The sequence below is a fragment of the Grus americana genome, chromosome 18, assembly GCF_028858705.1.
Source record: "Grus americana isolate bGruAme1 chromosome 18, bGruAme1.mat, whole genome shotgun sequence".
Classification (NCBI taxonomy): Eukaryota; Metazoa; Chordata; class Aves; order Gruiformes; family Gruidae; genus Grus; species Grus americana.
Window position 1 is genome coordinate 6546512 of NC_072869.1, and position 13121 is coordinate 6559632.

The 13121-nt window shown below is 38.2% G+C and overlaps 1 protein-coding gene and 1 long non-coding RNA gene across 8 annotated transcripts in view; one reads left to right on the forward strand and one right to left on the reverse strand.

Moving 5' to 3' along the window:
• Positions 1 to 5117, forward strand: part of CA10 (carbonic anhydrase 10) — a 206739-nt gene extending 201622 nt beyond the window's left edge. For all 7 annotated transcript variants that reach the window (XM_054846754.1, XM_054846758.1, XM_054846755.1 and 4 more), the window contains 3 exons: positions 886 to 1040; positions 3355 to 3529; positions 4370 to 5117. In XM_054846754.1, coding sequence (XP_054702729.1) covers positions 886 to 1040; positions 3355 to 3529; positions 4370 to 4392 — 353 coding nt within the window. In that variant the 3' untranslated portion in view covers positions 4393 to 5117. The remainder of the gene's footprint in view (positions 1 to 885; positions 1041 to 3354; positions 3530 to 4369) is intronic.
• Positions 1 to 13121, reverse strand: part of LOC129214698 (uncharacterized) — a 177843-nt gene that overhangs the window by 94042 nt on the left and 70680 nt on the right. The gene's annotated exons all lie outside the window — the stretch shown is intronic.

Sequence of the window (13121 nt, forward strand, 5' to 3'; positions counted from 1 at the left end):
AGTAAAGTGTGTATATCGCTAAGTATTTCCTATTAAGGAACTCCTACAGCCTCAGATTTGGCAGGAAAATCTGAGCTCCAGTTTTGACAGCACTGCCAAAAATACTGTAGGGCCAGCATTACACAAGGGAAATAGTGCACTTAGCATAGAACAGGCTGAGGAACTTTGATGAATTTTGAAAGCTATAACTATATCTCTTTATATTTTGGTACATATCCACAGAGTGAATTCTGTTGCAGAGGGATACCTCATTAATTCCCGGGGAGATTTACAATAAAAGCAGGGACTCTAGTAAGCTTATTTCCGGCATACTTTTCCATCCCAATTTTAGCATTCTGAGAGAGCTTGCACTGCATCCACCCCCACTGTGCACATGAAAGGCCAGCAGGCTTCATTGAGCAGCTTTATTATCATGCATTAACCTTAACTTCCTCCTGTGGTAGAAGGGCAATTAAGTTTTAACACTCTTGACCTTCCCAAGGTTTTGTTGAACAAAAATTGTTAATCACTCCAAAATATGGTAAGTTGACATTCTCCAAAGACTGCTACATCTAAATCAATAACTGCAACTTCAAGAAGCTTTTAACTCCAGTTCTTAAACATTATTCAGAGTTTCACTGTGAATGCTTGTGCTAAACTCACAGAAAGTGTGCATGGGCACCTCCCAGTAGAACTCAGCCCAAGCAGGATTACTGAATTCATGTTACTTGTTCTTGTCCAAAGTGCTGGAGCATTCAGAAATGTTCATTACACTTCAAATTTTGATAAAACTGATGATGATGTTCTGGAATAAAGATTGTACATAAGAAGAGTGGGATTTGTTGTTAGGGGTTTTTTTGTGAAGCTATTGTTTTATCTCAATTGTTTTCCTTCTTTATTCTCCAGATGATGCATACTTACTACAGGGGCTTAATATTGAGGAACTTTATCCAGAGACGTCTAGTTTCATTACATATGATGGGTCAATGACAATTCCACCCTGCTATGAAACAGCAAGCTGGATAATAATGAACAAGCCTGTCTACATAACAAGGATGCAGGTAAAGATAATAAAAAATTTACTCAATCTAGTATAGGTACAAAAGAGTATTTTAAACATATATGTTTGTAGCTTTACATACAAAATTAGATTTAACCTTTTGCTGTAGGGATCTCTGGCTGCAATTTATACAGTTTGCAAAAGCATTGAAAAGTTTTTTGCCAAAATAAAAATATTAACTATTTAGAGCCTCCCTAGGTATCTATACACAGACATACGGACTTTGAGGTGAGCCCTACTTTCAGTGAAGGTTTGAAGCAAGTGGTTTCCAGCTGTCTCTTCCAAACTCAATTATTTTATGATTCTGTGAATAGACATATGGGGATTCCAAAACAAGTACAGCAGTGTTGTACAAAAATAACTCAGGTGATTAGTATAACTGAGGCTATTCTTAGGTCAAAAAGAAACAGATAAATTGTGAGTGATGCTTGGGGCCATTTATATACAGGTCAATACCATGTTAATGTGACAGAGATCCAATAAATAGGGCCTTCCTGAAAACAATCAGCTTGTGCTTTCTGGTATAGAATAAGATGACAGGATAGACATTGCAAACATCTTCAGAAAAAACAGATTGACAAATTGAAGCCCCTATTAGAAAGAAGCAGGATAAATTATGCAAAAGAAAACACAATTAATTTCATAGTCAAAATTAGGCTGTTAGGGAAACACACCAGTGGAAGAGTTACAATCCAAGACCTAACATGGGAAAACAACAAATTTAACACCAATTGCAGTCATCTCCAGAGCTTCCATCAGTGATTTGCCTGCAGAGCTGTGAGCTGAACTAAAACCTATTCTCTTCTGTGCTAGAATCCTGAAGGAATACTTGAACCAGCATCTGCCTGTCTCAAGCATGCAGCAGAAGCAATCTGGCCCAAGAAATGAAACTAGGAATGATAAAACAATCCTAAATATTACTTTGGGATTTAAAATCATATTAACATTGTAAATAAGATGACTTTAAAAAGCCTGAGAGATGTTTTATCTTTGTGGTATTCCTTCTGTCCAATTTTGTCTAGATGCAGAGAAAGCACTTTGTTTCTTTCTAAATGGGTAATTTGGGAGAACAGCACAGCTGAGCACAGGCAAACATGCTGAACTTTTCAAGCAGGAGACCTGAACATTTTCCTACAAGCAACATTTCTAGTTACAACATTAATGTACAAAACAAGGATTAGAATATTTCTAGTCTATGCTAGTACCTGTGGGTTTTAATCTCATGATGCTTACTCCTTGTCATGCTTTACTGGTTAGTTACATCCTCCACTATTAGTGCTGCAAATTGATTTCATGGAATACTTACTAATTACATTGTGTACTCAGACTGAAAAAGTAATGCACAGCTCAAGTTTTTCCTGGAAGCTGTTAAAGGTTTTGAGTATGTAAACCCCAGGTACTGGACTTCCCCATTTAAGCATTAAATGCCACAACCCAACCTCTTAAATTGTACTCTGACATGGAAAATATTTTCTTTTTATATTTTTAAACCAAAGTATTTTGAGGGTTTCTGGTTTACAAACTGCAGCTTGCTTCCCTGCACCCCCATACAGTTTCCTATACAAAGTTTGAAAGGTTTTGGTTGACTCCAACCAATTAACATGCTTTTAGCACAGTTGCATAGTCATGATAAGAACCATTGCTGTCTGCATGTGTTTTGCATCCAACCACTGCTGGACGCACTGAAAATCGTGGATGATTCAGTAATTCCCTCTCTGCTGATCCGTAAAACCATCTCCAGACAAGGTCAGAGTCTACCATAAAAACACTACAGACACAGCACAGACAGTATCAAGACAGACCTGTCAATGGAGAAAGGATTTAACTTTTTAACATCATTAATTTCAGGACTTCAGCAGCATGACTGTCAGTTATCCTTTCCATCCTGGCTGGCCATACCCTGTTCCTTGAATAACATCATCCAAAACTGTGTCTTCTCAGCTGGAAGCTAGACTAATAGCTGTAAAACTTAGGAAAATAGCTCTTGTCATTCATCAGGTTCATTTTCTCTGCACCAGCTGCTGCCATCCAGTACTCTGGATTCCATTTGTTTCCTGAGCAGCCAAGGACACCTCATACTATTTTCATTTACTCCACACAAAACTAGTGACTTTCGTTTAAAATGGGGCTCAGAAACAGAGGACCACAGAAGGAACGGTTTTACCTCAAGTTAACTCTTTCAACCCACCTCTGACTACAAATCACTGAAGTCCTGTTTAATTTTCATTTATTACATAGTCTATTTAATAGTGTTGTATGTTGTTTACTTACAGGAAAGACCAGTACTAAAAATCCTTGTTTTGTATTTTGTATAGATGCATTCTTTACGACTGCTAAGCCAGAATCAGCCATCACAGATATTTCTGAGCATGAGCGACAATTTCAGACCAGTCCAGCCTCTCAACAATCGATGTATCCGAACTAATATCAACTTTAGTTTACAGGGAAAAGATTGTCCAAACAATAGAGCACAGAAACTACAGTATAGAGGTACGTTCTACCTCCAGAATAATCCTTTCTATGCTTACACTAAGCTCTTTTCTTTGAGAAACCTAAGTGCATAACAAAGCGTACAAATAAAACTAGATGAAACTCCAGATCTGGGGCACTAACAGGATGAGTCAAACAGTACCTATTTTAAATGGATGAAGAAACTTTCCCAGAAACATTCAGGAAAAGCATGACAAAAAAACAGTCTGGGATATCTAATATTTTTTTAAAAGCAGATAGGACAGGCCTTCAGTTTTCTAGCCTCATTTTAAAGTCTTCTCACCTTACAAAGTACATTTTGCTCTTTTTTACCCACCTTGGAAAGAAAAAGGGGGATGAGCTAGTCTTGATAACAGCTGATCTCAAACAAAAGAATAAATTTCACTTTGAAGGTGCACCACCATCACAAACGCCCAAATTTTGTATTACACAATGGATATTAAACAAATAAACCAACCCAGTCTCCTGCTGGTAGAGTCTTACAGTTCCACAGCTCGGGGCTTACAACTGAGTTGTAATGTGTCTTACGCATCTTTTAGCCTATGCATGCAGTTATATTATCTGCAATAATGGTGTAAAAATGCCTTCTTACCAATGATATTATGCTTATGAAGGAGTACTATTGGAAAAGAAAGCACATTTTCAGCAACAAGGGTGATGACTGAGTTGCAATACTTCAAAGAAGTAGTTATTCAGATTTAATTCTTTTCCAGAAAGAGGAGGAAACAGCCTCTTGGCTTTTCCAAGACAGTTTAAGTGCCTAATACAGTGTTAAATCCCGTCAGTTTCGTATTTTGAGTTTATTAAAGCATAATTGTTTTTGTTTCTCTTTCCTTTCAGTAAATGAATGGCTCCTCAAGTAAGTAAGACAGAGCAGGCAGAACCCATAACCTCAGTGGAATGCTACTACTGTGAATTGACATAATCTAGAATGCACCCAACCTCACTCTCTTTGGGTTCGCGGCAGCACGTGCAAACGTGCTGTAGGAAAAGAGCTGCCATGTTGGAAATTCAACTAAAAATTCATTCATATGATCGGTGGTAATTAAAAAAAGTAAAAAGACAGTATTACAGTAAATGTGATTACAATTTTGATACAGTTTTCCTGAACTAATTTAGCTTCACAAAGAAAGACTTTTCAGCCTTTGTACATATGAAATTCTTCCTCTTTTCCCCCCCTCCCTCAAATTAAAAAAAAAAAAAAAAAAGAAAGAAAAAAGGTGGCTCGGTACAGCATCAAAGTGGAGTTGTGTTCTGTGTGCCAAGTAATCCTTGGAAAGCTCTCATTATTTCACTACCATTAATGGATACTGACAAGACAGAGCAAGACGACTGTAGAGGAAACTTATTTCTAGGTTATGATATTTCTGTTCATTTAATTTAAGAAGGAACAGACTTTGAGAGATAAGTATTGTAAATATATCACTGCAGAATATAAAGGAAATGGAAATATTTCCCTCTTTGTCACATATCTGTAGTAGGATTTGCCAAAATCAGAATTGATCCATTTTCTGTTTCTTGTTTTACAACAGGTCATACGTTGTGTTGGTTACTATTAACAACTCAATAAATGTGTTTAACAAATTAATTTAGTAAACTTGCTTTTATTTATTTTTTCCTTTCTGAAATAATAAGCCTCTACTACTTTTGGCTGCATTATTTGTGGTTTTCATTATTATTCTTTTTTTTTTTTTTTTTTTTTACTTCATTTATTTGTTTGCAGCCACTTTAAGTGAGTTAATGGCAATTGGGAATGCACTTAAAGCTAGTATAACTTTAACTCCACTTTATGGGCTATCATTAATAGGAACTGGGCTCAGAAGCAGAAAGCACTTGAAACATATCTCAGTTTAAAATTGCCATTTTCCCTGCTGAATCCATTATTGGGACAAACAAATTCAAATCCTGTAAATTGGTGGTGGAAAGGGATTTCTTTTCTTTACAGATAAAGCAGGAGCTGACCAACTAAAAGCAAATGCCTTTTTTCTTGTTTATAATGGTCATTCACTGTGTTTGGTTACTGTCAAGAACTCAATAAATGTGTTCAACAAGTTCACGTAGCATGTGTTTGACCTTCTTGCACATTAAGGAATTTTTTTATTTTTTTATCATCTGGAGAGGGGGCAGACCTCATGCTATTCTGTTCCTAACACTCATTTTATAACCTATAATATGTTGAAGCTCACAAAAAATAAAATGAAGCTAGAAAGTACCGTGCCTGACAAATTAATTGTTTATACCAAATGGAAAAATAGGCACTACAAGAAAGCGTGAGAGAACGGAACCACTGTAAAGAAGTTCTAGAGGTTGCAGGCCACCTAGTTTTATCATGACAAACACATTATTTCATCTTTGGCTGAAGAGAACAGCGCAGGTAGCATCAGACAGGAACCTCTTGAGTCTGTGTTGCAGTTAGCAGTTTGAAAAGGAACCAAAAGTCATCAGCAATTCAATTGCTCAGTGAAAGGTGCAGAGAAATCACTAGTGAAAGAGCGGAGGTTGGCCTAGACAGGCTGTGACACAGTGATGCTGTATTTGTAGCAGGGTTCTGGTCTGGTGACCCTGGTCCAGGATCCTGTTAGCACATATATAAGTACCTGATCCCTGAGTTACTTCATTCTGAGCATTTCAAATAACTTCCATGTACCAGCTTAACACCATGCAGTGGTCTGAAAAAAATCCACAACACAACCACAGAAATGTCACGCAGTGACTATTATACTGTCGATTAACATTGTCAAATTCTGCAGCTGAAAAAGCAAAATTTTCACCTTAGATTTACCTAGGTAATAAATTAAACACAATACAAGTCATGCATTTAATACTTCTGAGTTGCCATAGTCATCTATAACTTTTAAACTTGTGGTTTTGGGTCCACTACTTGTTTGGGTGGATTGGGTTTTTTGAAGCTTCTCCTAGGATTAAGGTTGCAGAGTAAAGTTACTAAAAGCAGAGTCCACAATGCTTCAATCTAAATTTTTGGACAAATATCTAGCAGTTGTTGATCCAAGTTTGTCAGTCACAGAAGGTAGGGAAGATAAGCCAGGCCTCCATTATAAAACTTTTAATAAGTAATAAAACCTATTTTCTATTTTACTGAAAGCTGATTGAAGGGATTTAAGAGGAGGAAGAGATATGATAGAAGGGACTAGTCCTAGGAAGGAATCATGCTGTGCTGTGGATTAGGTGAGGATGCAATATAGAAGCCCTGCAAATAGAGAAATGGAGCAATCGTACTGGGACACCGCAAATATATTTGTCAACATTTCCAACTCCATTTTGTAAGCTAATGAACTCCATCTTGCCATGATTTGTTTAGGTTTTTGTTTTAATAATAGATTGCAGTAAAAATAGATCAAACCAAAGCTTAGAATTAAATATCTTGTATATTGCTCACATTTCAGTAGTGCTCAAATCTAGACATCTAACTCCAGTTTTTCAGATCAGGCATGTTTCTCTGTCAAGAGACGCTGAGCATTCAAAGAAAGCCCCACTTTATCACAAAGCCTTTAAGCAAAAAGATAAAGTTTCAGTATCAAACAGCTGGCACAGAGACAATCTTCTGGTGTTCAGAATGTACACAGCACGCTAACATGTGCACACAGTAATCCCTCCAACTTGAGTGCTTTCTGTCCACAATGCTCACCAGAAGTCTGACTGCACACAGAGCTTAGTACTCCGTACTTTGTAGTAAGAGCTGAATTTGTGGGCCTAATCCCATCCCTGCCCAAGCCATTCAGATTGAGAGTGAGATTCTTTGCTAGTGATAAGGCTCAGTACAGGCATGAGCTACCTGGCAGGGAATATAAACCTGACAGCAGTCCTCGATGAACAATCAACACCACAGGCAGGACCTGGTTGCCATGCCATGATGATAACAGACATTAAGAACCTAATACTGAGAGGAAATGCTCAGATTTGGTCTTCTGCTATCACAGTTAAGAATGTGATATCAAACCAAGTACCAAACTTACTAGGCTCATCTGATGACAAAAAAGCATGAGAAAATTCAAATTTACAGTACTGTAAGACTCTGTTTCAAGTAGTATTCAAAAAAGGGTAATACTTTATTTTGTAAGCTCAGTTTTTCCTTTAACTTAATCGAAAAGGAAAAACTACTTCTATACAGAAAATAAGAACTAAATAGGATCTGTGGGATAAAGACAGAAAGCAAAGACCTTCAGCATAACTGTACCTATAGATACCATGCATTTCTGTCCTTCCACCATTCTATTCCAGCCTTGAAAGCTGAACCAGCAAGCAAAGGTCTCTAGGATCTGCCTGGAAGCTTGGATATTTTATTGTAAAACAAACTCCTATGCATTAAAAAACCCATCCTTTCTCACTATTTAAAACTTCTTGCTTTTCTATAAAGTATATGCTCTGAAAGAATATGGGGCAAGGGAAATGGTGCTGAAAAACTGAGACCTGAGATCAAGGCACTGGCAGTCTCTTGCAAGGCTGGGAACAATGACACTTGAAGGTGTGCAAGGCTGTATGCCCTTCTATACTGATCCAGAAACTCAAACAAGCAACTCAATCAAAAAGGTAAGTTGGCCAGCAAAGATCAGAAAAACTTAAAAATCACCCAAATTCATGTTTTTATGAATAGCACTGCTTGCTGTGAGCGTCCATACGCTGTTCCACATCTTGGCTTTAAGAAACGTCAGCAATAACTGCAGATCATATAACATCAGATTGTCAGGCACCTGAGACACTGGAGGCCTGGTGGAGATCGGCCTCCAGCAGCCAACATCATTTTAAGCACTTTGCATCCAATGGCGTTTCAATCTGCAGGACTTTTCAAAGCATGTTATAAAACAAAAAAAATGAAGAACATTAGGATAATACTTCAGAATCTTTTCTGCTAATACTTCAGAATCTTTTCTGCTTCTGACAGACTGTGCCTTTACTCTCCCCTTTGGTTTTTCTGGGGGTTTCACACATTACTACTTCCAACACTAGCCTTCCCTTTCAAAATTATAAGCAGATCTGAGCAATATGATAAAGGCTTACCCCACAGAATCACAATACTGCCATAAAAATACCAGAGTTAGCAAGTCTCTTGACATTAACTGTTGCTGGAATCAATATATTTCAGCTGCCATTAAAAAATTTATAATAATAATAATATAAAAAGAGGTGCTACTTCTATTAATTGATGAACACAAGCTGGAAAGCAGGATGTGATTGCACCCAAAAGGCCAAGACCAGAAAGCAAATAAAACCCCTCCAACATTTCGCGTATTCCTCATAATCTTTAATATTAAGGAGGAGAAGTGTTTTAATTTTTTTCTTTTATTTTTTTAAAATACTCATGGTTAAGAATACTGAAATTCCATCACAATCTGAAAATAAAGCTCTTGGCAGCTGCTTTCAGGAGCTGAACCTTCCCCAGAAGTCAAGAACTGAAGAGAAAACTGTAACTGGTCAGTATATTTTATTGCAAATACCAGAAATGCAGCAGAAGACAGACATTTTGCATGCCCTGCTGTCCATCTCAAACCTTTAGTACTGGACACTACCCAAAAAATCTTAGATGTTTGGTTCCTATACTCAAAACAGTATAAATTTTTCAGGGAGATCGGCCATAACTGCTCCATGTTTTGATTTTTTTAATTATTATTATTATTACATTTTATTCCCTAGATGTAATGGCTGACAAAGCATAGAGACAGTTTGCTGTAAGAAATGCTGATTTACTAGCAAATGGCTTACCGCAGTTCTCAACAGCATACCGTAAAATTATTCAAGGAGTCTGTTTGCACGGTAAAGAACAAGAACCATTTATAATGTGAAACGTAATGCAGGCAAACATTTTCTGTTTCCGAAAGTGTCAGGCTTCTATTCTAATAACTAAAGATGTGTCAAACACATACTCAGAGCAGAAAATGAAAAACAGGATAATAAATCTTCTAAGGAAGGAAAAATCACCCTTAGTGTTTAAGTAGAGCAAAAAATCCTCAGATGTCTTAGAAAAATAGAAAAAAAAAAAGACACAGTTTATGAGTTCAGGCAGATGCTCCCACCCTGTAAGGGAAGAAAGAGCTAGAGTCAAATGCAAATCCAAGTAGAACAAAGTTACAGCTGCAAAATACTATAGTTGCCCCAGAACGAAGGTTAAGGCTATGAACTTCAGCCTTGGGTGGCCATTCCCAGCACAAGGAGGCAGTCAACATCTAGCAGAGAGATCTCATTTTCTGAGACATTCAGGTATTTGCATCCAAGGCATATGTTCAAATGTAGAAATGTACTGATTTGGCTTGATCAAAGGAAACCAATGCTGAGTCACATCCAGAACGTTCTTCCTGATTCCTTGACTTCATCCTGGATGTGCCTCCTCAATGCTGTATCGGGTGATTTTTGTGAGCCTATCTCTAGGCCTCTGCAAAGAAATGACAGTCTGCCAGAAATACCTCATGCTTTGCTTACTGTCCTGCTTTAGCTGAGACTACTTGGAACTTAATCTATGCAAAGCAGACCTCACTCTTATGTTACAATGGTAGTAGAATTAGCTGAGGAAAAGAGAGGTCAATCAAAACACAAATCACGGAGAAGGATTTAATTATGAGCCACTGTAAATATGACTGTTGCACCCTGACTCACCTACATCAGGGTTACGTCTTACAAGGGCACATAGAATGAGTTGCTGACAGTGCCTCATTGCCAAACTTCTCCTAAGTGCCAGGATTCAGAACACACCATGTTTTTGGATGGTTCAAGGTTTATTCCTGCTATTTTTGTTCCACCTTAGTGGTGTTTCTTGGGGGAACAGGGGGAAGATGTAAAGAATGCCTGAGAAATTCAGCTCCATATGCAAGTTTTGAGTCAAATTTAAAGGTTTGTTTAAACACCTTGCTTTGGCTAAGGGTATTTTGGCTGCAGTCACACAGTTTAAATTGAACAAACCCATTTACACTAAAATTTGCTGGCATGCTAAACTGAGATAGTGGAAAGAGGAGGAAAAGGAGAGGACAGGTAGGAGCTGGGAACTGAATGAAAACATTAACTGACTGTTAAAAAAAAGGACAGGACATTTGTGACACCTGGTTGTGTAATGACTGAGTCCCTGGGAAAGACAAAAAATAGCACTGGGAAAACTGGGAAAAAATTGTTGGTGGTGTCATGTGTCCCCCCCAAAGCATAAATAACGGAGAGGAACAAGCATGAAGTTCTACCAACAGTGCTAGTAAATTAATCATCATCAAGTTGATGAAAAGACCAAAAGTAAAAGAACAAGAGGGTGCCATTTTTAGATGTGTATACATCTACAGAAGATACTTTTTTTTTTAAAGCAGTTGACCATTTGGTAGGGAAGGATAACTCCTCTTAATGCTAGCACTTCAGACTTACAGCCTAAAAGACTCTTGGGTAGCTGCCAGATTTAATGTGCAAGATGAGAAAGTGATTGTAAACTGCACATGGTAAAGAGGTGGGAATATGTCAACATGATGAGAAAACACCATATTAATATTCAAATATGTGATAAAAATCTTGTGAAGACATGTTAAGACAACATAGAAAGTCATAAAGCATAACAGCAGAAAACAGAATTCAGGATAATCAGAAGGGGAAAAGACGATCTTTTCCCTCTGTCCTGAATTTTTCCCTTAACAATACAATAATATAGCAGCAAGCTGATTTCAGCTTTCTGCCTTTTTTCAGGCACAATTTAAAATTTGACAGCAATATGAATAATAGTGACATTTTCAGACATCCATGCCAAAGTTTTACCATACTGGAGGCCACATTCATTAAACCTTTATATCTGTGTTCTATGAGCTGCAGAAAAATTTAGAGAAATGGAACTCCATTGACAAACATTGCACTCAAATGCTGTCCACCTTCCTCCAACCCAGATGGCCAGCTGAAATGCTTGCATTGAAAATTAAATTACAAACTCTGCCACACCATTAGTAGTAGCAAGAGGGATTGTTCTACATGGCCTCTTCTTAAAGCATAGGAACGAAAGCAAACATCCCCTTTTGAGATCTTAAATCATCTAGCCCAAATTACAGACCAACAGGACTTTGTTAAAAGTCTTGATGAATCCCAGCATAATTCAGAATACAAATGATGAAGCAGGTACAGAATAATTCCAGCCTTCAAATTTTGGGAACTGACTTTTCCCTCACCTCCTTACATGTCACTTGTCTTACATACAAAGAGAGAACTTCACAGGGGCCATCCTTTCCTGTAAGCACAGAAAGTGCCAGAGGACATAGTTGTTACCTTTGGTAAGACTTCTGTAGGGGCTCTAAATGAGCTGAGCTGAAATGTTAATGCAGCTCTGCTTTTTGGTGGGCTGATAAAGCTGGGGGAGGGGGGGGAAATGGAGGTGAAATTCACCCCCTCTTCTAATAAACAGGTTATTTCTGCTGAAGACCTACCATTCAACTCCTGTTTTTTCACCACACTGTACTAGGAAGACAATGCACAAAGGTTTCAATAGCATTTGGCATATAGCTTCACTGTGGATGTACAGCCCTGGTGCTGGCTTTCAGTTCAGAGCCCACCAGGCTCCTTCCTCCCCCTGCATCATTCTTGCTCTGGCAGCTCAGCCAGCTCTTCAGTTTATTAGTGTATCTTTCAGCTTCTTCTATTCCCATGTACTTTCCATGCACAGCAAGATAATTATTCCCAGGGCAGGGATACGTTTTCCCACCAATCACTTAGAGCCCTGTTTTCTCATCCTCTGTTTAAAGAGTAATTAGCCTCACCTTTTAAAAATAAAAATTCTGAACTAGAGAAAAGAGGTTGGCTCATAAAGCAGTTACAGCACTGTCTGAATTTCCACTGCACATGCAAACAGTGGCTACCTTCAAGCTAAGGGCAAATTGCAAGCTCAATTCTCTGAGCAAGGATTCACATCGTTACATGGCAAGCTACCAGTCAACCCTTGTGACTGGCATTCAGGATTGTTATGCTTTCATGTGAGTTACATTTCACAGGAGGCTCATCTGCAGTGCCTGAGGCTGCAAGCCTGAAAGCAAGCAAGTCTCCAGCAGCCTGACTGCGTGGCCCACAGTAACACATCAAAAAGCTGATATATGGATATGCTGTTGTGATTAACCACGTTGCTACACTACAAATCAAGCAAAACAACAGAGATCACACCCACTGCTATTATCAGGGCACAACACTACGAATACATGGCATGCCTTTTGCTTCCCTGTCTCGGTATGTCCGTGGTAGATTTCCTCACAAATTTCATTATCAGCTAGATCAGAGAGCAAAGTATATAAGCTAGTTGCTACTAGCCTGTCCTGCTGCCCACACTTAAAATAGGTATTGGAGACAAGCAAAATAAGCATTGCAAACACTGAAATTGGCTTGGCCTTCCTTACCCCTGTCATAGTGTTTATATACACACACATCAATTTTGGCTTCCAACACAGAAGTGTTTCTGCAAAAGTACAGACTACGTATTCTATTTTGAGATACGATGTTCATTCACAAGCAGTGCACACAACTGTGTAAACAAAAGGCATGGGAAATCTGGGGCCTAGTTCAAGTTCAGAGAAAGAGTACTCAGTAATAACAAAACTGTCTGTATTCTATTTACATCTGCTTGGTGCTGCACTGTCATTTG